Source organism: Rattus norvegicus, chromosome 18, assembly GCF_021556685.1.
Source record: "Rattus norvegicus strain SHRSP/BbbUtx chromosome 18, alternate assembly SHRSP_T2T, whole genome shotgun sequence".
Lineage (NCBI taxonomy): Eukaryota > Metazoa > Chordata > Mammalia > Rodentia > Muridae > Rattus > Rattus norvegicus.
The window spans coordinates 6,184,905-6,209,917 of NC_141551.1; the positions used below are offsets into that span (position 1 = coordinate 6,184,905).

The following is a 25,013-nucleotide window of genomic DNA, read 5'->3' on the forward strand; positions in this document are numbered from 1 at the left end:
TCTCATGATTATTTAATTATTTTTTTGCCACATATTTTGGCATCTATGAGACATTGAAGGCATATAATATATGATGCTGTTTATCAGACAGTGAACTGTTAATGCAGAAATAAGAAAACATGGTGTCTGTCACTATTAGTAAGTCATTGCATAGATGCATTACAGTAATATAAATACATGTAATAACCATGTATTGCAGTGTTCAGAAGGAGATGCTAAAATATAATTTGGATAGGTTATTTGTTAGGATTCAATACTTGTGAAGAGAAGGAGAGTAAGTTTAAGATAGACTCACGATTGAAAAAGTTTCATTCAGCCAACCTAATAGAACATGGGAGAATATGACCTTGTCAGCATTGTCCCGCTGTTAGCCAACATACTCTTCTGGGCTTTACTGGACTCTTCTTGGAAAATTGTACTTTTGTCCAGCGTTTCTTTGCAGCAGAGACCAAATTAATGGAGCTGATAAGTGAAAGTTATCCAGTAGCATTCTAGTAGCCAAGACTCTCTTTACAATGGTTCATTGAAATCTACATTTTGTATATATACTTCTTATATGTTTTATACACAAGCATTCTGGGATGCTGGTGGGCTTCTTTTCTGGAGAAACAGAAGTTAAAAGGATAGGCCATATAGCCTTACTCCTGAGGCTGATACTAAATCATGTCAGTACTCCTTTGTCCACCTTGTATCACCCTCACTCTTGCCTACAGCTTGTGCTGCTCTTGGGAGTTGCCTACTAGAGTAGACTTTCCTCTTAGAGATCTGTAGATTGTGTGATTCTGCCCTATCTTGGGTTTTCTGTTTTTCTCCACTTGTTGTTACAAGAATAGTACAGATTGAGTAATTTGTAATGAATAGAACTTTGTTTGACTCATGAATCAGGAGATAGAAAGTCTAAGATATCATGTCAGTATATGGGGAGAGCCTTATCCTGTGGCAGAGCTATCATACAGCAAGAGAGCATGGTGTTCCTGGAGAAAGGCAGGTAAAATAGAGGAGGGAGTGATGGGAGCCGAACTTATCCTCTGATTAGGGTGCTTCTCCTAAGAATGAATCCCTACTCCTGTAATAGCAGCCATAACCCATTTACAACCAAAAAATACAGGTCTTAATCACTTCTTAAAGGTCTTATTTCTTGATACCAGTATAATGAGAATTATATTTCAACATGAGTTTTAGAAGGAATAGTCAAATCATAGAATCCTCTATTATGTGATTAAAAACTACATCTTTCAGATGATGAGAATTAATCACTCTTCTCAGGGTTCAGACTCCCTCTCTTGCTTGTTTGTGGACATAGGCACCTGAAGTACCAGGTGGCAGGTAGTAACTGCTCTCATAAGGGAACTGCTTTCCTTGTCAGCAGAATTGGAAAGCGTAGGGCTCCCCAGAGGTTACTGGGACACAGTAAGTGTTTATTCCCACATCTTCTTCTAAGTTCCTTAATTGATGTATATGTCCTACTCTGGGGACAGAGTACCACATAGAACGTTGTTGACTTAGTGATTTTACTGCGTTTTAGAGGATAGAATCCTGTCCTTCATAAGAATATTGCCTCAGTTTTTCTGTGCTGCAGTCTGTTCTAATATGAGGCTAATGCAGTGGGGCCACTAGTGGGTCCCACGGTCTGGGAAACTGTCAGGTTCCCTTTGTCTAGGGGAGGATGCATCTTCTCATTGCTTACTTAGATCGAATACTGTACTTACATATCAGTGTCGATGTTGGTGTTCTAAATTTAATCACACTCTTTAGATACATTATTTTCTACTATCTGGGGTCATAAGCAGTAAGTCTGATTAAAAAAGGTGTTCTAAAAATAATGGCTATCTTTCAATCCATCAATCACCGATTTCTATCTATATATGTGATAATGTTAGAGAGGCTAAGAAAGTGTCCAGATTTTTACTAACATGTAGAAGAATAAGGATTTTCGCCTCAGTGTCTGAACTTGAAACTATTCTTGAACTAGAGTACTGATTAGGCCCAACTCTAGATTCTCTCTAGAAGGTATGCATTTTCCTATTAATAGGTGTCAGAGTTTGTTTAAAATGATTTAGGAAACATTGTTGCAAATGCGACACAAATCTACTTTGATATCTTGTGTTCTGTGTTTATATTTAATGATGAAGGTATAATTAGGCCTATTGTTAAGACCATAGAGGTTCTAAATAATTTAATTTAGAATTAGAGTTTCTAATTAATGAACAAGCCTAATGTTCACATAGGTACAAAAGATAGCCTTGAAGTGCAGCATGATCTAGTAAAGCATGAATTTTTCACACAGATCTCTTTCACATATAATCTTGCCCTTTTTTTCTACTGTCTCCAAGATATGTTTAATTGTTGTGATTCAACCTTGCTAATTTTGGAGATATCATTGACTGGTCTAGAATATTTTAGTCTAAGGGAGAGTTATGATTGAGTTTAAAAGCTCCATTCAATAACTGCAGTGGAAACACCAGGGTTACGTGTCTCCCCATGCTCTTTAAGGTTTGGCATAGAAGTTACACATATTTGGTAAAGTACAAATAGTAGCTTATGTTGGAAAGGGTTGTGAAAGGCAAGTTTGTGTTGGAGTGTGCTTTCCATCATTGTAACAAATAACTTAGGTAAACTAACTTGAAAAGTTTTATTTTGTCTAATAGTTTTATAGATTTTAGGCCACTACCTATTGGCCCAGTAGCAGTGGAGTGCGAATCATGTGTATGATTCGGAGGTATCTCACTTTATAATCAGAACCCAAGACAAGAAGAAGGGATTGCCAATGCCCACCTCAATGGCAGCTCTAATGACGGAGTTCCACTGACTTACGTTTCCCCAGTTCAGTGTTCTGTCATTGCACCATAGTGTCATGGGGCTGGGCCACAAGCTCTAGAATGCAGGTCTTTGGAGATGATTTAAGACTCAAACTAGAACATGGTGAAAGAATAAAATATTGCCAGGGAAGTGTAAGATGCCTTGAGTACTTTCTCTGCCCACAGGCAACAGAACATTTGTGAGCTTATGTTACACTGGATACTGTTTGCTTCCTACACAGTGGTCAGTACTGCTCTGAGGAACCACTCACTAGGCATTGAAAGCCATTATACTATACTCACTAGTTAAAATTACAAACTATCGACAGGAGCCGGATGTAGATCGCTCCTGAGAGACACAGCCAGAATACAGCAAATACAGAGGCGAATGCCAGCAGCAAACCACTGAACTGAGAACAGGACCCCCATTGAGGGAATCAGAGAAAGGATTGGAAGAGTTTGAAGGTGCTCGAGACCCCATATGTACAACAATGCCAAGCAACCAGAGCTTCCAGGGACTAAGCCCCTACCCAAAGACTATACATGGACTGACCCTGGACTCTGACCTCATAGGTAGCAATGAATATCCTAGTAAGAGCACCAGTGGAAGGGGAAGCCCTGGGTCCTGCTAAGACTGAACCCCCAGTGAACTAGACTGTTGGGGGGAGGGCGGCAATGGGGGGAGGGTTGGGAGGGGAACACCCATAAGGAAGGGGAGGGGGGAGGGGGATGTTTGCCTGGATACCGGGAAAGGGAATAACACTTGAAATGTATATAAGAAATACTCAAGTTAATTAAAAAAAAAAAAAGTAGGTTTGAAAAATATAAAAAAAAAAAAAAGGAAATAAGTAAACGGTTATTTAAAAATAAAGCATTTAATACTTTGTTGAATCCATAAAAAAAAAAATTACAAACTACCCTTTCTACATGCAGTGTTATAGATTTTATGGCTAATCATATGATGGGTTTTCTCAAGTATTATAGTTATTAATCTTGAAATAGGGTCTTATATAGTCCAGGCTTACCTTAAACTTAATATGTACCCAAGGTTTACCTCGGTTGACAGCTTGTCTTATTTCTACCTCCAAGTGCTAGGATTCCAGATAGGTGAATCACTTTTTATCTCTGAAGAATCTTCCTTACTATTACAAACAATAAAAGCTTAAAATTTAGAAGGATTCAGAAGTCATTGTCTCTGGAAAATATGGGAGAATTCAGATTGTGGAAGAATTCTCTTGGATGCTGCATTTGAAACTTTGTTTCACTTAATGAAATAGGACTGATTTCAGTTGTGATTTCTAATTTTACCTTTAAGCCTTTTTATTTTTAAAATTTTGAAATATTTTTGAAAGTAATTATTTTAGGTGTACGGATGCCTTGCCTGCATGTAGTATGTACTGTGTGTGGTCATGTTGTCTAGGAAGGCCAGAAGATAGGGTTGGATCACCTCTACTAGAGCTCACAACAGCTGTGAGCCCTGTGTGAGAACTGGGAACTGAACCCAAGTCCTCTGAAAAGCAGCGAGTGATCTTGATCACTGAGGCATCTCTCCAGGGCCTTAATTTTGCCTTGGAATTTCATCTTCAGTTCTATTCATTATTCATAGGTATTTTAAATTTATCTCCCTTTTTACCAGAACAGTCTGTCTGATGTTCATACCAGTTTCTCTGAAGGGAAAATTTTGGTGTCCATTTACCTATCTTGACATGTACAGAAAAAACTTTTCTTGAGAACGTAAGCATCTCAGATGAATTTGTGTAGTAATTCACTCTACCCCACTGTTCTTATGTAAGTTAGTATATTTGTTCCTCGTCTCTGATTTATTTTTTTTTAATTTTGTATTGTAGCTTAGTTTTTGTCTTAAGCTTTCTGTCCTGTAGGTGGTGCTAAAGTCATACCATCTCATTCTGATACATGTAGACATTAATAAAATTCATTTTAGTGTGGAAATACTAAATACATCACTTAGAATGATATTCTACTTATACTGATGGTCCACATAAGATTAATATAGCTGAGCATATTAAAAGTAGTTGACACTTAAAAAAAACAGGAAAGTTTATATAAACTACAGAGACATGCTCTTACAAATTGTTTTTAGAGAAATACAAATGTGTGTATGTATGTATTGTCTTGTATGCTCACTTGTACATGCATGTGTGTTGAATAAAATTTTCCTCAATTGCTCTCTACCTTATTATTTTAGGCAGGTTTTCTCACTGAATCTGGGATTTGCCATTTGGCCTGGAACTGGCTGCCCAGTGAAAAGGCTCCACTCGGAGATTTACCTGTTTCTACCCCACAAACACTGGGACCACTGAGCTGCATCTGCATGCCCAGCTTTAATGGATGCTAATGATCATGACTTTACCTGATGTTAGCACTCAGATATTTTCCCAACTCCATTAATACCATGTTCATATTTTAAGGACTTTTCTGTGTGACACTTGTTTTTCACAGACCACCCTAAGGATATACTAAGTAACATTCCTAGTTTTGCTTTTCAGATGGGAATCAGTATTAGAAGTTTACTCTGCTAGTAACTAGTGTTGAGGTAGATGACAATGAAGAGTAGAGTGGTGACTGAGAATGAAATGCAGATCTACTCTAGGCCAGATTATTATACCATCACTTGAAAGCAGAGATGTCAAAATCCATTTGAAGTCTTTTCAGCGTAAAGCGAAGTACCCACTAAAGTATCATAGATATACATAAGATATCATAAACAGGTATGTAACTTTCTGCTGATTTAATTAATTTCAGCCTGTGACTGTACCAAGCAATGTTGTCACAGTTACTCCTGCAAAGCCGGTGAATAATGTATCCATCCTGAAGTCATCAAGTTTGGGAATATTATCTACTCCCTCAAATGACTCGAGTCTAAAAGCCGAGACGTCAGTATCTGCTCAGACTAGTCTTCCTCCGGTAAACTTTCACTTGTACCTTGTATATAGATCCTTGCTATGTTCTAAATTCTTATTACTAACATTTGTGATTATTTTTTCTATATCAGACAGTTCTAGAAAATGTGAAAAAATGCAAAAACTTCCTTTCAATGTTAATAAAACTGGCATGTAGTGGATCACAGTCTCCAGAAATGGGGCAGAATGTGAAGAAGCTGGTGGAACAACTTTTGGTAAGTTAGTATCGTACAAGCTTTGTGAGCGTCCAGAGGACTTTGTATGGGAAATAGTGATGTTTTAATGAGATTTATTTATATTTCTTAAAACTTTTACTTCATTAAAACTTGATACTCCATAAAACAATTCTTTAATATATTTAATTTTCATTATTTATCTAAGATAAACATATTTTAAATATTATTTTTATGTCAGTCTTTTCTGTGTATAAGTTGTGTACAGATAGCAACATCTATAAATTCATTAAATTTCCCTTTTAGTTTATGACCTGTTTATCTCAGACCAACAGATAGCAGATCTCAAGTATTTTAGCATAGGATACTTTAATATTCTTAAAAATTAGAATTCCTCAATGTATTTTACTTTTTGTGGTCCTGGAAATAAAACTAAGTATTAAAAACTAAAATAGAAACAGAAGTTAAACTACCCAATTCCCTCTATGAAGCCACAATTGTGCTTATACCTAAACCACACAAAGACCCAACAAACAAGGAGAACTTCTGACCAATTTCCCTTGTGAATATCTATGCAAAAATATTCAATAAAATTCTCACAAACCGAATCCAAGAACACATCAAAATGATCACCCATCATGATCAGGTAGGCTTCATCCTAGGGGTGCAGGGATGGTTTAATATACAAAAATCCATCAATGTAATTCACTTTATAAACAAACTCAAAGAAAAAAAAACACGATAATCTTCTTAGATGCTGAGAAGGCATTTGAAGCATTTGACAAAATTCAATACCCATTCATGATAAAAGTCCTGGAAAGATCAGGAATTCAAAGCTCATATCTAAACATAGTAAAAGCCATATATAGCAACCCAGTAGTCAACATTAAAAACTAAATGGAGAGAAACTTGAAGCAATCCCACTAAAATTAGAGACTAGACAAGGTTGCCCACTCTCTCACTACTTATTCAATGTAGTACTCAAAGTCCTAGCCAGAGCAATTTGACATCAAAAGGAAGTCAAAGGGATACAAATTGGAAAGGAAGAAGCCTAAAATATCACTATTTGCAGATGATATGATAGTATACTTAAGTGATCCCAAAAATCCCGCCAGAGATCTCCTATAACTGATAAACAACTTCAGCAAAGTGGATGGATATAAAATTAACTCAAACAAATCAGTAGCCTTCCTCTACTCACAGGATAAACAGGCTGAGAACTAAATTCTGGAAACAACATCCTTCACAATAGCCACAAATAATATAAAATACCTCAGTGTGACTCTAACCAAGCAAGTGAAAGATCTGTGTGACAAGAACTTCAAGTCTCTGAGGAAAGAAATTGAAGAAGATCTCAGAAGATGGAAAGATCTCCCATGCTCATGGATTGGTAGGATTAATATAGTAAAAATGGCCATCTTGCCAAAAGCCATCGATAGATTCAGTGCAATTCTCATCAAAATTCCAACTCAATTCTTCCTAGAGTTAGAAAGATCAATTTGCAAATTCATTTGGAATGACAAAAAACCCAGGATATCGAAAACTATCCTCAACCATAAAATAACTTCTGGGGAAATCACCATCCCTGACTTCAAGCAGTATTACAGAGCAATAGTGCTAAAAAAAGCTGTATGGTATTGGTACAGAGACAGGCAGGTAGATCAGTGGAACAGAACTGAAGACCCAGAAATGAGCCCATACACCTGTGGTCACTTGATCTCTGACAAAGGAGCCAAAACCATCCAGTAGAAAAAAGACAGCATTTTCAACAAATGGTGCTGGTTCAACTGGCGGTCAGCATGTAAAAGAATGCAAATCGATCCATTCTTATCTCCTTGTACAAAGCTCAAGTCCAAGTGGATCAAGGGACCTCCACATGCAACCAGATGCACTCAACTAATAGAAGAGAAAGTGGGGAAGAGCCTCAAACACATGGGCACTGGGGAAAATTTCCTGAACAAAACACCAATGGCTTATGCTCTAAGATCAAGAATTTACAAATGGGACTTCGTAAAATTGCAAAGCTTCTGTAAGGCAAAGAACACTATCAATAGGACAAAATGGCAAGCAACAGATTGGGAAAAGATCTTTACCAATCCTACATCCTATAGAGGGCTATTTTCTAATATAGAGGGCTGTTATCTAATATATACAGAGAACTCAAGAAGTTAGACTCCAGAGAATCGAATAACCCTATTTTAAAATGGGATACAGAGCTAAAAACAGAATTCTCAACTGAGGAATATTGAATGACTGAACAGCACCTAAAGAAATGTTCAACATCCTTAGTCATCAGGGAAATGCAAATCAAAACAACCCCAAGATTCCACCTCATAACAGTCAGAGTGGCTAAGATTAGAAACTCAGGTGACAGCAGATGGTGGCAAGGATGTGGAGAAAGAGGAACACTCCTCCATTGTTGTTGGGATTGCAAGTTGGTGCAACCACTCTGGAAATGAGTCTGGTGGTTTCTCAGAAAATTGGACATAGTACTACCCAAGGACCCAGGTATACCATTGCTGGGCATATACTTGAAAAATGCTCCAACATGTTAAAAAAGACATGCTCCACTATGTTCATAGCAACCTCACTTATAATAGCCAAGAGCTGGAAAGAACCCAGGTGTCCTTCAGAGTAATGGATACAGAAAATGTATATTTACATTTATGCAATGGAATACTACTTAGCTATTGAGAACAATGTCTACATGAAATTCTTGGGCAAATGGATGGAACTAAAAAATACCATCCTGAGTGAGGTAACCTAGTAACAAAAGAATCCACATGATACGTACTCACTGATAAGTGAATATTAATCCAAAAGCTAGGAATATCCAAGATTTAATTCACAGACCACTTGTAGCTCAAGAAGAAGAAAAAAGTGCGGATGCTTCAGTACTTCTTAGAAGGGAGAACAAAATACTCAAAGGAAGAAATACAGAGACAGAATGTGGAGCAGAGACTAAAGGAAAGGCCTTTTAAGAGACTGCCACACATTGGGATCCAGCCCACATGCAGTCACCAAACCCAGTCACTATTGGGCATGCCAAGCAGTGCATGCTGACAGGAGCCTGATAAAGCTGTCTCCTGAAAGTCTCTGCCAGAGCCTGACAAATAAAGTCAGATGCTTGCAGCTAACCATTGGACTGGGAAGTCCAAATGGAGGAGTTAGAGAAAGGACTGAGGTAGCTGAGGGGGTTTGCAACCCCATAGGAAGAAGAACAGTATCAACCAACCAGACACCCCAGAGCTTCCAGGGACTAAACCACGAACCAAAGAGTACACACGGAGGGACTCATGGCTCCAGCTGCCTGTGTAGCCCAGGATAGGCATTGTTAGGCATCAATGGGAGGGGAGGGCTTTGTTCCTGTGATGGCTTGATGCCCCAGTGTAGGGGAATGCCAGGGCTGGGAGATGGGAGGGAGGGGGTGAGTGGGTAGGGGAGAATCACCATGGAGGCAGGGGATAGGATGGGGGGCTTTCTGGAGCAGAATCCAGAAAAGGGGATAACATTTGAAATGTAAATAAAGAAAATATCCAATAAAATAAAAGAAAAAAAAAGGTTAAATTTACTAATTATGAAATGCTTCTCTAAAATCTTAAAGTACTTTGCCATTGTTTTAAAAATTTTCATTTATTTTTAAAAGACTGGATTGTTGTGGTCTATGCTGGCCTTCAAATCCTAGGCCAAAATGATCCTCTTTGGTCAGCATCCTGAGTAGCTACATCACAGGCATTCACCATTGCACCCAGTTTTGTTTCTTAAAATATTTATAGATCTAAAAGTATCTTCTCTTTTTCATTTCTTAGGATGCAGAAATTGAAGCAGAAGAGTTTACTAGGAAACTATATATTGAACTCAAGTCTGCACCTCAGCCGCACCTTGTCCCTTTTCTTAAGGTAGGGATGTATTTCTTTGGAGAAGTTGTTTGGGTTCCATTACTTTATGTTAAAACCAGAATGTTTAAACGGAAATAATTGTGAGGATACTGATGAGAGAAACCTTATTACTTTTGTAAGGTATAAGTCAAAATAGTATTGATTTGAACAGTTTAGATAAAAGTTTACTTTTGCATTTAATTATTTGAGCAGGGAGGCATATATCACATGTATGGAGGTCAGAGCACAATTTGTATGAGTACATCTTCTTTTTCAGGGAGGCTCATGCTAAAGAACTCTGGTTGCCAGGCTTGGTGGCAAAGACACTGAGCTATCCCCCTAGTTCCCCTAAGAATCACGTCCTATTCATGAATGTAACTTGATGACTTAGTATTATGTAATGTTTGTATTGAAATATATTCAAAGATTTTCATGTGTGTGTGTGTGTGTGTGTGTGTGTGTGTGTGTGTGTGTGGTGTGTGTGTGCGCGCGTGTGTGTTAAGGTGGAGCATCTCTCTACATTGCTTTCCGTTTTATATATTGAGGTAGTTTCTCACAAAACACAGCTTAAGAGTTTGGCTAGTTTAGGTAGACTGCTTGCTTCAGGAATTCCTTGTCTGTGTCCTAAGTGTTGGAATTACAGGACATTTACATGGCTGTTGGGGACTCAAACTTAAGTAGCTTTAAATTCTGAGTTAGTTCCCTACTCTTCTCTTTCAGTGTTTCTGAGACAGTGTCTATGTATCCCAAACTAGCTCAAACTTAGCATGGAATCAGGAAGTACCTTGGATTTCTAATGTTCCTGCCTCTACCTCCCCGGGGCTGGAGTTACAGATATAAGCCACTTGACCCTGCCTGACTGAAGAAAGAAAGCAGATGGGGAGGGATGAATGAGAATGAGGTCTTAGTGATCCATGTTAAAGTAAATCAAACATGATTTATTAATGCCAGATTTAATGTGGTTATAATTTAGCTAATTTACTAGTGCCAAATTAATTGTGATTATAATTTTCAATAATTTATAATGTTGACTTTCCTCTTCTGAGTTATTGAAGTAATTGCATTTTTGATGAGCTGTATCTTTGATAACAACTTATTTTGTCAGAGTAAAAATAACTCATTTAGATTTTCAGAAGTTAAAAAGGAGTTGAATTGAAATTATAAAGTCATTAAAGACCCAGTGTAGTAGTGAGTTAAAAGTTTGCTCTGTAAATATTGAAGTAATAGAATGAGGAGTTACCTTTTAAGAACGTTGGGATAATGATCCAGGATAAAAGGCGGTACATAGGTCAGACTTTGTAAAGGATGAGTGCAAAGGAGGTGGGAACACCCCACTTTTCTAAGGCTATCTACAGTAGGGACTTTGTCTGAGAAAGTGACAGGATTAATTCTGTAGGTAGGTGCAAATTGTGGTAAGAAGGACCAAAGAAAGAAACTAAGAAAGTACTATCCAGGAACTAATGCAGTGCAGTGCCTAGTATTATGTTTTTAAAGTATAAATAAAATGAGATTTGGTCTTTGCACATCTATAGCCATACCTAGGATTGAGCAGAACCTGTCCAGCATGTCTGTTTGTGAAGTGACCCATGGCCATGGTCTGGATGCCTTGGCCTACTTATTGAAACAGGAGAAACCTTACCTCGGAAGACCTTCATTCTTAAGGTGTTTTAGTTGTAGGTGCTGTTCATAGTGGTGATGCTCACCTTAGCCCATTGATACTTTCTCCTTATTCGATGCATTATGAGAGAGAAGGAGGAAAATTGATGGCTGAGCTGTGTGACAGATGGTGTCAGTCAGCTTCCCATTTCAATAAGGAATGTCTAGGTGATAAACTTTTTAAGAGAAAGGCATATTTTGACAGACTTTAGAGTTCTGATTTGTGATTGGCTTCTCTATGGGATTAGCTGTATGACAATACATCATGGCAGCACAGCAGCACTGATAAAAACCAAACTGCATGTAACAGGGCCTGGAAGTGAGAGAAAGAGGAAGGGCCCAGATGGCATGTGGGGTGCCACTGTGAATGACATGCTCCAGTGGCCTTCTTTTAGATGAGGGCTCACATTGGTACCTACTAGTACTTGTCTCCTTAATGCCAAGCTGGGGATCAGTCTGGCTTTTTTTGAGTAGTTTACTAAGCATTGTATTTGCTTGTTTTTTCCCATACATTATTACTTGGCTGATCTGCTTTCTGAGGACCTGTGAATCCCACCCCTCCTTTTCTTTTTTTAACTTGATGTCTCCTGGCCTCACCTAGACCTGAGAGAGTTTGAGTATTGAACGCTTCATAGAGAAGAGGATACTTTTGGCCTTTCAGGTTGATCCTGCTATGATTAAGAGATAATAAAATACACACTTACATTGTCAGTTTAACTTTCATTATTTTAACATGTTTCCAATTAGGTTTTTCTGAGAACTTTTCTTTACATTTCCAGTTGAAACTTAAATCATTTTTTATTTTGTGTTTTATTTTGATGTAAAAACTTTATATTGATGCTTGAAAGGTGTTTAACAAAATGATCCTGATTCTTCTATGTTATCAATAATTTTATATATACTAAAGACATAATAATCTGTCTATGGGCTTAGATGGGTAGGGAGAAGTATGCTACAGTGTATTATTTTATCAAGTTAATCATTGACCTACCCAAAATAAATTTACTAGTTTTTTAATTTAAATTATTTTTTTCACTGAGAAAGCACCTTGACCTTTAAATTTATTGTATCTGGATATTGATAGGAAAACAAAAATGATAAGTTTTTTCAGCTGAAAACACTTGACGTACTTACTTAACTTGATGTTGCTTAATACAAATTTTGCTTTACTTTTATCTTACCAATTATCTGTGTCTACCTTTCCTCTACTGTTTCTAGAAAAGTGTGGTTGCCTTAAGACAGCTTCTTCCAAACTCCCAGAGCTTCATTGAGAACTGTGTTCAGGAAGTTTCTGGTGATGTGGTCATTTCCTCCTGTGCCATGACAACAGCAACTTCTCCTGTGGTGACAAGTACAGTTTCCCCAGTCATTGTCTCTGGAGCAGCAGTACCCAGAACTCTGTCTGTTCAACAGACTCTGAATTCACTTGCTGGTCCAGGAGGAGCAAACACTGGAGTTGTGACGCTGCATTCTGTGACCCCAGCCACTGCAACAGGAGGTACAACAGCTACAACTGTTTTGCTTCAGACTCCAAAACCACTTACAACACCAGTACCAAATACAGTGGCAGCAGTGTCCCTTCAGCCTGAGAATCCAGTCGTGTCTGGGGCAGCAGTAGCACTGGCTGTTCCCTCAGCAACTCTGGGAGAAGCGTCAGCTCAAGCTCTCTGTCTTCCATCTGTGAAGACTGCCATTACCTCTGCTGGGACCAAAGCCGAGAAAGCTGCCATTAGCACTCCAGTCCAGATCACACTGGCACAGCCAGGCCCCCTCCTTCCACAGTCTGCTGGCATTCCACAGGCAGGCAAAGCCAAGCAACTAGTGAGTACCATTTCACTTCTTCCTCAGCCACTCAAAATAGTCACACATTCAGAAAACTGCCGAGACTCTGCCTACTTCCTAGATTTGACTAGGTGGAATTCTTTTAGCCTCGCTTGTTCAGTTGCCCTCTCTATGTTGTATAGACAAGTCACACAGCGTTTTTACTGAACATTTGAGAGTTCTAGAAGTTGTGATTGTGTACCTCAAAATTTTATGTATATTTGCCCCTCCCCTTCCTTCCCTGTCCCCTTCCTTTCCTCTTTTCTTCCTTCCCTTCCTTCTTTTTCAGTGCTACAGATTGTACATTCTTAAGCATTCTGGGCAGACATTCTACCACTGAGCTATATCATTGGCCTTTTAAAAACTTTTTAAAATTTGAGACTAAATTGCCTTTGTCTCTCTGTTTGTCTCTATCAGTCTTGGCCTCAGTTTCTCTGTTTCTGTCGTGTCGTGTCCCCCCCCCCCCCCCCCCCCCCCATGTGCGTGTGCATGCATGGCCAGAGGGTGGCTGTGGGGTTTCTTCTGGATAGCTTTTCACCTTTTTTTAAAGATTCACTTTTATTTGTGTGTGGGGGGGAGGGAGGGAGGTGGCCTGTTTTCTGGTGCCTGAAGTGTTCAGAGTGGGAGCTGGAATTACATACAGTTGTAACCCTCCCAGTGAGGAAATGAACTTTGTGTCCTATGGGAGAGCAGAAAACACTCTTAACATCAGAGCGTTCTCTATCCCCTTCACAGTTGAAGCCTCCTGTTTCACTTTCTCAGTATTGGATTTACAAGCATGCTCTACTCTTCCCAACCTTATGTGACTGTCCGCTGAGATATCTTTCCAGCACCTTCTTTCTTTTTTCTCATTGGCCAGGCTCACCTCGAACTTTTAATCCTTCCACCTTGTCCTACCAGGTAACTACTGTCGTAGGCCTGTGCCATTAGGTGTGGCTCTTGTGCTGCATTTTGCTTTTAATATTTTAGAAAATGCTAAGAAGTAAGAGAGAGTGCGTGTAGAGTGAATAAGGGTGTATTTTTTTCTTATTCCTGGTAGGTTGAATAGATTCTTTGGTAAAAGAAGGGAGTTTTAGCTGTTTATTGATTAGACATTGTTTAGAATTTTCTACTTTGTTCAGGAAAAGACACATTCTTATCAGACTGTGAAGATGTTGTTGACCCATGGGGATACTACGTGGTGAATTAATTTAAAATCACTTTTCTAAGTACAGTTCTTAACACCGCTTGCTATTCTTTTGATTGTTTGATTGCTCTTCTCTTTTATAAATGTTTGTGTTAGATGTGTGTTTTGGATTTCTCAGTTTGAGTTTACTCTAGTTGTCTTGTGTATGCTTCGTCATCATACTGTGTGAAGAGGCAGAGGCAGCTTCTTCACATGATTGCCTTCTATGGCCACTTCAGGCACAGAAAGTGACCAGATTGAAGGCCAGTCTAATTGTTGGGTAGTCAAGATAACCATCACGTAGAGACCTCTCATCTTCTTATCTTAACACTCTACATTTGAATTTCAAGTGGAGCAATGTACAGGTTAGGGCAGAATTTTACTGGGTAACTGAAGTTAAACCAGGTTATGAAATATTCTTTTTGAGGAGGGCAGGGAATAGGGTCTTCCAGTGTAGCTCTGTCTCTCTTGGAACTCACTATGTACATCAGGCTAGCTGCAGACTCAGAGATCCAGCTGCCTCTGCCTCCTGAGTCCTGGTATAAAAGGTATGTGCCACCACCAGCATGAAATATTCTTTTCAATGATTCTTTAATATTGCTCTGGGCAATGGGATTGAGAACCAAAGAATTTGAGAAACTGTTCCAAGGAAAGGTCTCTCTTTGGTAGAACTTGACAGAATTAGAATCTTCTCTATTGGCCATTACGAGTTCTTAAGTTGGTGAATCTTATTGATTGACTAGAGCATAAAGGTCCATGAACTGAGATAATGGTAACTTGCATAGAATTTTTTTTTTTTTTAGGAAAAGTACTATGAATTTTTAGTTAATGTGTTATAAATTTAAAGCTAATTTTTATGATGAAGAAAAGGCAAGAGAAAATGAAGAATTAAGACATACTAAGTGGTAGTCCGTTAGCTTATTCTTTTGGAAAAAACTTTGGAGTTTTCTAGAGTGTCCTGAATTAGAAAGATGCTGGTGATAATATCTTGACAGCATGTACCTCTTGGAGGTTTGACATACTGTTTACTGGAAATCATTAGAATCACAGAAGAAAGTATAACAGAAAATCTAATGTTAAACCTTAAGATGCTTTTCCTTCTTTGTTTTTATTCTTTAAAATGTAAAAGTCTGCTTTTTTTAAAGTGTTTTTTTAGGCAGCAGATTAGCCTCACACCTGTTAGGTAGAAAAAAAAATATGGTGGGAAAAATAGTAAAGCTATACTGTAAGTTCATTTTATAAAATTTACTTCCAACAACTAGAATCATAATGCTCTAGATTGAGCTGGGACATGCCTTCAAAAGTTGATTTGAAAAATTGTCATTGTAACTTCAACTCTAGAAGTCTGTATTGGCATTAGTTTTTTAGTTTATAGATAAATCTAGGTTTATGAGTATTTTTCTGAGTTTATGTTTGTGCACTATGTGTGTGCCTCGTACCTTTGGGGATCAGAAGAGGGTACAGGAGTCCTTGGAACTGGAGTTACAGAAGGTGGTGAACCACTATGGCTGGTGGGAGTCATGCATAGGTCCTCTGTAAGAGCAACAAGTGTCTCCTTGATAGCCTTGGAAATTAAATTGAATTTAAAGTTGAAAATAATTAAAAATATCATCGAGTCTATTATAAAATACAATCCAGTTTAATTCTATGTTTGGGTGAGGGGACAATGCATAGGAGTGTTAAAAAGAAACAAGCAAGTAAACATCCTTTATAGTTTAAGAAGTAGCACACATGGTCATTTAAAAAGAAAAATCTCCACATTGGATGGTACCTCGGTCAAGCTGCTCATTATGAAAAGGTTACATCACGAAGAGCATGCACCTGGCTGCCAGGTGTAGTTTTTATAGCTTACTTTAATGATCCTATCTTTTTTTTAACAAATGATAACTTTATTTAATTCAGGGCATGTCTTGCCGGTCACTGCCTTAAAATATAATCTCAACATTATTAAAACCACATTGACACAATTTGACAGAATATGATACAAAGTTAATTGTTTCTGATTTCTTACTTACATTTACTAAAAGTCTGAGAAAGATTAGATCAGACTCTTAGCAGCTCTTACATCAAGAGGAGAATAGAGCATAATTACTCATGGGTTCTGGAACAGTGATTTAAGAGGATCTGGCTTTGAAACAAGTGTGGTTTCTCACTAATCAGATCACATATCTGCAAATTACACCATGGGGACTTAAATAAAAAACTCAAAAGCAGACTGGCTGAAGGAGACTGTGTTCTTACTTTCCTGAAACTACACCAGTTTCTAGTTTTGTCATGTGTTCTGGATGACCTGTGGTCACTGCTACATTTGCAAAAGTCCTGGACCACCTTGTGGGCCCTGACACTCCACTCAGTTCCCCTCTCTTCAGGCCTTCTTCATCACATGCTTCATTGCCACTTCTTTCCTTCCTCCTTCAATCGTGAGCAGTGTCCAGCTTGTCAGGCTTGGTAGCTGGTTGCTTTATAGCCTAGCTCTAAGGAGAAGTTCACCTGCCTAAAATAGGGCCTTACCTCAGGACCACTTCTCTTTAATAAGCTTAGCATCAGTGGTGTCTTTTAGATTTTGCTCTAGTCAGCCAATTGATGATGCTATGATAATTAATCATGAGCTTAAGATTTTCTTAATATTTATTTTTGGTTAGTATAATTCTGGAGAATTTTATATCTTTAGACTTTTGAGTAATATCTCTAACTAAACTTCAAGTTGTAAGAATTCTTCCAAACTACCATTATGTCGTTTCAATTCATATTATTTTACGAAATTTTATATTTTACCTACCAACACTTTAAGAAAGTAGATTTATTACTGCATGTGTTCTTTTCTTTACATTCTACCTTTTTTCCCTTGTGACTATTGTTTATTATATTCAGGGGTTCTGTGAACTAAAATTGTTCAGTGTTTATTTTTGTTTTGTTTTGTTTTTTTGTTTTTTGTTTTGTTTTTGTTTTTGTTTTTTTGTTTTTTTTTTGGTGTAGGTCTTCTGTTTTGTACTAAATACTTAAAATGTGAACCTACTGATTGTTGTGGAAGTTTTTGTAAAAATTCAAATTTCTATAAATGGCTAAACTTACTGCCTCTTTATCATTTTTTTTTTTTTTTTGGTTCTTTTTTTCGGAGCTGGGGACCGAACCCAGGGCCTTGTGCTTCCTAGGTAAGCGCTCTACCACTGAGCTAAATCCCCAGCCCCCTACCACTGAGCTAAATCCCCAGCCCCTATCATTTTTCATATAGTAATTGTATACTCAACATAAATACTATACTTACTATTTTTTTTTAGCTTTTTAAAAATTTTTTATTAGATATATTTCTTTACTTACATTTCAAATGTTATTCCCCTTCCCGGTTTCCTGTCCATAGCCCCTATTCCCTCCCCCTTCCGTCCCCCTTCCCCCCTCATACGGGTATTCCCCTATACATCCCCCTTATTGCCCTCCCCCATATTCCCCTGCACTGGGGGTCCAACCTTGGCAGGACCAAGGGCTTCCCCTTCCACTGGTGCTCTTACTAGGATATTCATTGCTACATATTCAGTTGGAGCCCAGGGTCAGTCCATGTATAGTCTTTAGGTAGTGGCTTAGTCCCTGGAAGCTCTGGTTGGTTGGCATTGTTGTTCATATGGGATCTCAAGCCCCTTCAAGCTCTTTCAGTCCTTTCTCTGATTCCTTCAACGGGGGTCCCATTCTCAGTTCAGTGGTTTGCTGCTGGCATTCGCCTATGTATTTGCCGTATTCTGGCTGTGTCTCTCAGGAGAGACCTACATCTGGTTCCTGTCGGCCTGCACTTCTTTGCTTCATCCATCTTATCTAATTGGGTGGCTGTATATGCATGGGCCACATGTGGGGCAGGCTCTGAATGGGTGTTCCTTCTGCCTCTGTTCTACACTTTGTCTCCCTATTCCCTCCCAAGGGTATTCTTGTTCCCCTTTTAAAGAAGGAGTGAAGCATTCGCATTTTGATCATCCTTGAGTTTCATGTGTTCTGTGCATCTAGGATAATTCAAGCATTTGGGCTAATAGCCATTTATCAATGAGTGCATACCATGTGTGTTTTTCTGTGATTGGGTAACCTCACTCAGGATGATATTTTCCAGTTCCATCCATTTGCCTATGAAGTCTTTGTTTTTGATAGCTGAGTAGTACTCCATGGTGTAGATGTACTACGTTTTTTGAATCCAGTCCTCTGTTGAAGGACATCTGGGTTCTTTCCAGCTTCTGGCTATTATAAATAAGGCTGCTATGAACATAGTGGAGCATGTGTCTTTGTTGTATGTTAGAATATCTTTTGGGTATATGCCCAAGAGAGGTATAGCTGGGTCCTCAGGTAGTTCAATGTCCATTTTTCTGAGGAACCTCCAAACTGATTTCCAGAGTGGTTGTACCAGTTTGCAATCCCACCAACAATGGAGGAGTGTTCCTCTTTCTCCACATCCTCACCAGCATCTGCTGTCGCCTGAGTTTTTATCTTAGCCATTCTGACTGGTGTGAGGTGGAATCTCAGGGTTGTTTTGATTTGCATTACCCTGATGACTAAGGATGTTGAACATTTCTTTAGGTGCTTTTTGGCCATTCGATAATCCTCAGCTGAGAATGTTTTGTTTAGCTCTGTACCCCATTTTTTAATAGGATTATTTGGCTCTCTGGAGTTAAACTTCTTTAGTTCTTTGTATATTTTGGATATAAGGCCTCTATCAGATGTAGGATTGGTAAAGATTCTTTCCCAATCTCTTGGTTGCTATTTTGTCCTAATGACAGTGTCTTTTGCCTTACAGAAGCTTTGCGTTTTTATGAGGTCCCATTTGTCGATTCTTAGAGCGTAAGCCATTGGTGTTTTGTTCAGGAAATTTTCCCCAGTGCCCATGTGTTCGAGATGCTTCCCCACTTTCTCTTCTATTAGTTTGAGTGTATCTGGTTTGATGTGGAGGTCCTTGATCCACTTGGACTTAAGCTTTGTACAGGGTGATAAGAATGGATCGATCTGCATTCTTGTACATGCTGACCTCCAGTTGAACCAACACGATTTGCTGAAAATGCTGTCTTTCTTCCATTGGATGGTTTTAACTCCATTGTCAAAGATCAAGTGACCATAGGTATGTGGGTTCATTTCTGGGTCTTCAGTTCTGTTCCACTGATCTATCTGCTTGTTTCTGTACCAATACCATACAGTTTTGTTTTGTTTTTTTATGACTATTGCTCTGTAATAGTCAATAATCCTTGAGTTCAGGGATAGTGATTCCCCCAGAAGTTCTTTTATTGTTGAGTATAGTTTTTGCTATGCTGGGTTTTTTGTTTTTCCAAATGAATTTGCAAATTGCTCTTTCTATCTCTATAAAGAATTGAGTAGGAAGTTTGATGGGGATTGTATTCAACCTGTTGATTTCTTTTGGTAAAATGGCCATCTTTACTATGTTAATCCTACCAATCCATGAGCATGGAAGATCTTTCCATCTTCTGAGATCTTCCTTAATTTCTTTCTTCAGAGACTATAAGTTCTTGTCATACAGATCTTTCACTTGCTTGGTTAATGTCACACCAAGATATTTTATGTTATTTGGAACTATTGTGAAGGGTGTCATTTCCTTAATTTCTTTCTCAGCCTGTTTATCCTTGGAGTAGAAGAAGGCTACTGATTTGTTTGAGTTAATTTTATACCCCCACACTTTGCTAAAGTTGTTTATCAGTTTAAGTAGTTCTCTGGTGGAACTTTTGGGGTTGCTTAAGTATACTATCATACCATCTGCAAATACTGATATTTTGATTTCTTCCCTTCCAATTTGTATCCCTTTGATCTCCTTTCCCTGACTGATTGCTCTGGCTAGAACTTCAAGAACTATATTGAATAAGTAGGGAGAGAGTGGGCAGTCTTGTCTAGTCCCTGATTTTAGTGGGATTGCTTCAAGTTTCTTTCCATTTATTTATTTTTTTTTTTAAAGATTTATTTATTTATTATATATAAGTACACTGTAGCTGTCTTCAGATACACCAGAAGAGGGCATCGGATCTCTTTACAGATGGTTGTGAGCCACCATGTGGTTGCTGGGAATTGAACTCATGACCTCTGGAAGAGCAGTCGGGTGCTCTTAACCACTGAGCCATCTCTCCAGCCCCTTTCCATTTATTTTAATGTTAGCTACTGGTTTGCTGTATATTGCTTTTACTATGTTTAGGTATGGGCCTTGAATTCCTGATGTTTCCAAGACTTTTATCATGAAGGGGTATTGAATTTTGTCAAATACTTTCTCAGCATCTAATGAAATGATCATGTGGTTCTTATCTTTGAGTTTGTTTATATAGTGGATTACATTAATGATGTGTTTTCGTGTATTAAATCATCCCTGCATCCCTGGGATGAAGCCTACTTGATCATGATGGATAATTGTTTTGATGTGTTCTTCTAATTGTTTTGGAAGAATTTTATTGAGTATTTTCGTGTCAATATTCATGAGGGAAATTGGTCTGAAGTTCTCTCTCTTTGTTGGGTCTTTGTGTGGTTTTGGTATATGAATAATTGTGGCTTCATAGAAGGAATTCGGTAGTGCTCCATCTGTTTCAATTTTGTGCAGTAGTTTGGATAATATTGATATGAGGTCTTCTATGAAGGTCTGATAGAATTCTGCACTAAACCCGTCTGGACCTGGGCTCTTTTTGGTTGGGAGACCTTTAATGACTGCTTCTATTTCCTTAGGAGTTATGGGGTTGTTTAATTGGTTTATCTGTTCCTGATTTAACTTCAGTGCCTGGTATCTGTCTAGGAAATTGTCCATTTCCTGCAGATTTTCAAGTTTTGTTGAATATAGGCTTTTATAGTAGGATCTGATGATGTTTTGTATTTCCTTTGAATCTGTAGTTATGTCTCCCTTTTCATTTCTGATTTTGTTAATTTGGACACACTCTCTGTGATCTCTGGTTAGTCTGGCTAACGGTTTATCTATCTTGTTGATTTTCTCAAAGAACCAGCTCCTGCTTTTGTATTTTGATTCTTTGTATAGTCCTTTTTGTTTCTACTTGGTTGATTTCAGCTCTGAGTTTGATTATTTCCTGCCTTCTACTCCTCTTGGGTTTATTTATTTATTTTTGTTCTAGAGCTTTTAGGTGTGCTGTCAAGCTGCTGACATATGCTCTCTCCTGTCTCTTTTTGCAGTCACTCAGGGCTGTGAGTTTTCCTCTTAGCACAGCTTTCATTGTATCCCATAAGTTTGGGAATGTTGTATCTTCATTTTCATAAAATTCTAAGAATCTTTAATTTCTTTATTTCTTCCTTGACCAAGTTGTCATTGAGTAGAGCATTGTTCAACTTCCATGTATATGTGGGCTTTCTGTTGTTATTGAAGACCAGTCTTAGTGCGTGGTGATCTGATAGGATGCATGGGGTTATTTCTATCTTCCTGTATCTGCTGAGGCCTGTTTTGTGAGCAATTATATAGTCAATTTTGGAGAAGCTTCCATGAGGAGCTGAGAAGGTAAATCCTTTTGTTTTAGGATGGAATGTTCTATAAATACCTGTTAAATCCATTTGGTTCATATGTACTTACTATTTTACCCTTAACTTTTTCGTATAAAAACAGTCAGGTGGTTTTTGTTACTGTCTATGGTCCAGGTTATTTTCTCCATCAGTTAAATGATTGAAAGGCAGGAAAACTCCAGTGAAAGGGGTGAACAGAGAGAGATTACAACAGACAGGAGAAGGTAGAGTCAGCAGTTGAAGACAGGCTTTTATTGAGGATGAAGATACACACATATCACAGACACACAGAAAAAGAGGTCAAAGCAGAGGTCAATTCTGGAAACAGAAATCCAGTTTCTTCTCCAGTGCTAAGGCTTTTAAGTTTCTGAAGAGTCTTTGTAATATAGGGTTGTCAGTGGAAGAAGACCGGGATGGCTGGTTCACAACCATTGTGTGCTTATACTGCTTTGAGATCGTGTATCTACCAGGAGCCTTCTGGGGAGAGAAAAAGCCAGCCACCTTAGAGGTTTATCACCTTTATTGCCTAAGTATGGTCGGTCTCTCTGTCTCTCTGTCTCTCTGTCTCTCTGTCTCTCTGTCTGTCTCTCTCTCTCTCTCTCTCTCTCTCTCTCTCTCTCTGCTAGGGTATCTAACACCTAGTCCCTCAATTTGATTCCTAAATCTTCTTTTAGCTGTTTTATTCATTTAAATAAAAGATCGTTTTCAATTTTAGTAGAACACAAAAGTTGTAAATTTAGTCAGTTCATTTTTTAAATTTATATTTCTTCAATTAGTTTTACCAGATTAAGTTAAAAGTAAAATTACACAAATCCCGCAGCATTTGCAAACAAATTTCAGGAATGAAAAAGTTAATTAAAAATTCCTGGTCTCTTTTTTCCCCCTCCAAGAAAGTCAGATATTTTGGAGAGTAAACTGATATTTTGTGGAGATGGAAAAACAAAATTATGAGAAAAGGCAAAACTACAGAGATTGTTTCTGAATGCATAAAGGTGTACTTCATAACCTTTAAACCCAAACCCCAGTACTTCCGAATGTGCGTGCGGTCTGCTCCACTGCTATGTATTATTTCTGCAAGCGTTCTTTTCTCCCCTGACTTTATGGTTCAGGTCTGCGGTCCTAGTTACTCAGGTTGAAGCAGAAGGCTTCACAGGTTTAAGTTCACCTAAGCTATATGGTTTGAGACTCTTTCTCAAAAACCAGTCATAAATACATGCAACTTTTCTCTTACAGCATAATGATGGCAATTGAATTAGTTCAACTTTTAATTCCCTTGCTAGGAGATTTCTGTTTCAAAGAGTTATAACAATAATATCATTTTATTCTGTGCTTATTCTCCGAGGAGACCCTGACATGCTTTGTATTTCTTGTTACTTCACCTTCTTGGCGACAAGTCTTCCTGCATAGCCCTGGCTGGCTCGGAGTTTGCTGTACAGACAAGGAGCTCACAGCAACCTCCTGCCTCCCGAGGGCTGGTGTGCCTTACTTGATATGTATTTAGTTGCACACACTTGATTTGTACATTTTAATTACAGATAATAATTTTTTGTAAATTTTACTCAGAAGCATGTCTCTTGGGCAGACTATCTCTCTTTATAATAAACATGGAGAAATTTAAGAACTTCTAATTATCTCTCTATCACTAGCTGGCCCAAATACACGGTGACTGCTTTTCTTTGAAGTGATAATATGACACTCTGCTTTTTCTCTCTTTTCTTGAAGCTAAAAGTAATTGTCTTGTTAGCACCTTAATTTCTCTTTCTTTATCCCCAACTCTTACTCTATTCTTGTAACTATTATTTGGGAGAAAAGCACTTTCTGATGGATTTGGGATAACACTTTTTAAAAATTGTAGATAAAATTGTTATCTTTGGTAGATATATTTTGAAATATTATGGATAAAAGTATTTTTTAGATTTGTTTTAAATAATTCAAAAGTGAGTAACAGGTACAGGTGAAACATGATTATATAAGAATCAATCATTGCTCAGTCTAGGTAGTGGTATAGATGGTTTCATTCTGTTCTCTATGCTTTTGCATGTTTGAAATTTACCATGGTAAATTAAGAAATATAATATGTATACAGCTATTTTTTAAATTTGAATTCTGCTTTAGAAAATGTTTGTTGTATCCAATAATTTTTTTTTGCTTTTGAACAATGTAATTTGCTATATACACATTAATCTGGATGTGATAGTATACACACAAATCTTATTAGCATTTGGAAAATTGAGGCAGGAGGATCCCCATTACTCAGAGGCCATCCTAGAGATCTTGTCTTTTTTTTAAAATTTTATTTATTATATATAAGTACACTGTAGCTGTCTTCAGACACACCAGAAGAGGGCATTAGATCTCATTATAGATGGTTGTGTGAGCCACCATGTGGTTGCTGGGATTTGAACTCAGAACCTCTGGAAGAGCAGTCAGTACTCTCAATCACTGAGCCTGCTCTCCAGCCTTGTTTTAAAATTTTAAAACTGGAACTTTTAAAACTGTTTACACTAAAGTCTCTTGGCCAATAATTATTTTAAGGTGAACTAAAATTTTCTTGTTAGGATATGGTGGTGCATGCCTATAACCCCAGAAGTCAGGAAGCTGAGACATGAGTTCTAAGCCAGCATGAACCACACAGAAAGAGCCTGTCTAAAAGCAAACAAACAAACAACCCTACAATTTTAGAATTCTGTTCTCAGTAGTGACAGTAGTGTAACTATTTTTGCTTTGCTTTTGTAAAGGTTCCTCCCTAGGCTGTATGCATCTCAGGCTGGGCTCAAGGCTATTGGAATGGGTCAATTTGCATTCTTCTACCTACAGACCTCCAGTTGAACCAGCACCATTTGTTGAAAATGCTGTCATTTTTCCACTGGATGGTTTTAGCTCCTCTGTCAAAGATCAAGTGACCATAGGTGTGTGGGTTCATTTTTGGGTTCAATTATATTCCATTGGTCTATCTGACTGTCTCTGTACCAATACCATACAGTTTTTATCACTATTGCTCTGTAATACTGCTTGAGGTCAGGGATGGTGATTCCCCCAGAAGTTATTTTATGGTTGAAGATAGTTTTCGCTATCCTGGGTTTTATTTTTTTATTCCAAATGAATTTGCAAATTGATCTTTCTAACTCTAGTAAGAATTGAGT

At 38.0% G+C, this 25,013-nt stretch overlaps 1 protein-coding gene across 2 annotated transcripts in view; it reads left to right on the forward strand.

The window, feature by feature from the left end:
* Taf4b (TATA-box binding protein associated factor 4b) overlaps nt 1-25,013 on the forward strand; it is a 117,891-nt gene that overhangs the window by 13,509 nt on the left and 79,369 nt on the right. For both annotated transcript variants that reach the window (XM_087592589.1, NM_001426974.1), the window contains 4 exon segments: nt 5,562-5,723; nt 5,812-5,934; nt 9,702-9,791; nt 12,645-13,247. In XM_087592589.1, the coding sequence (XP_087448715.1) occupies nt 5,562-5,723; nt 5,812-5,934; nt 9,702-9,791; nt 12,645-13,247 (978 nt within the window).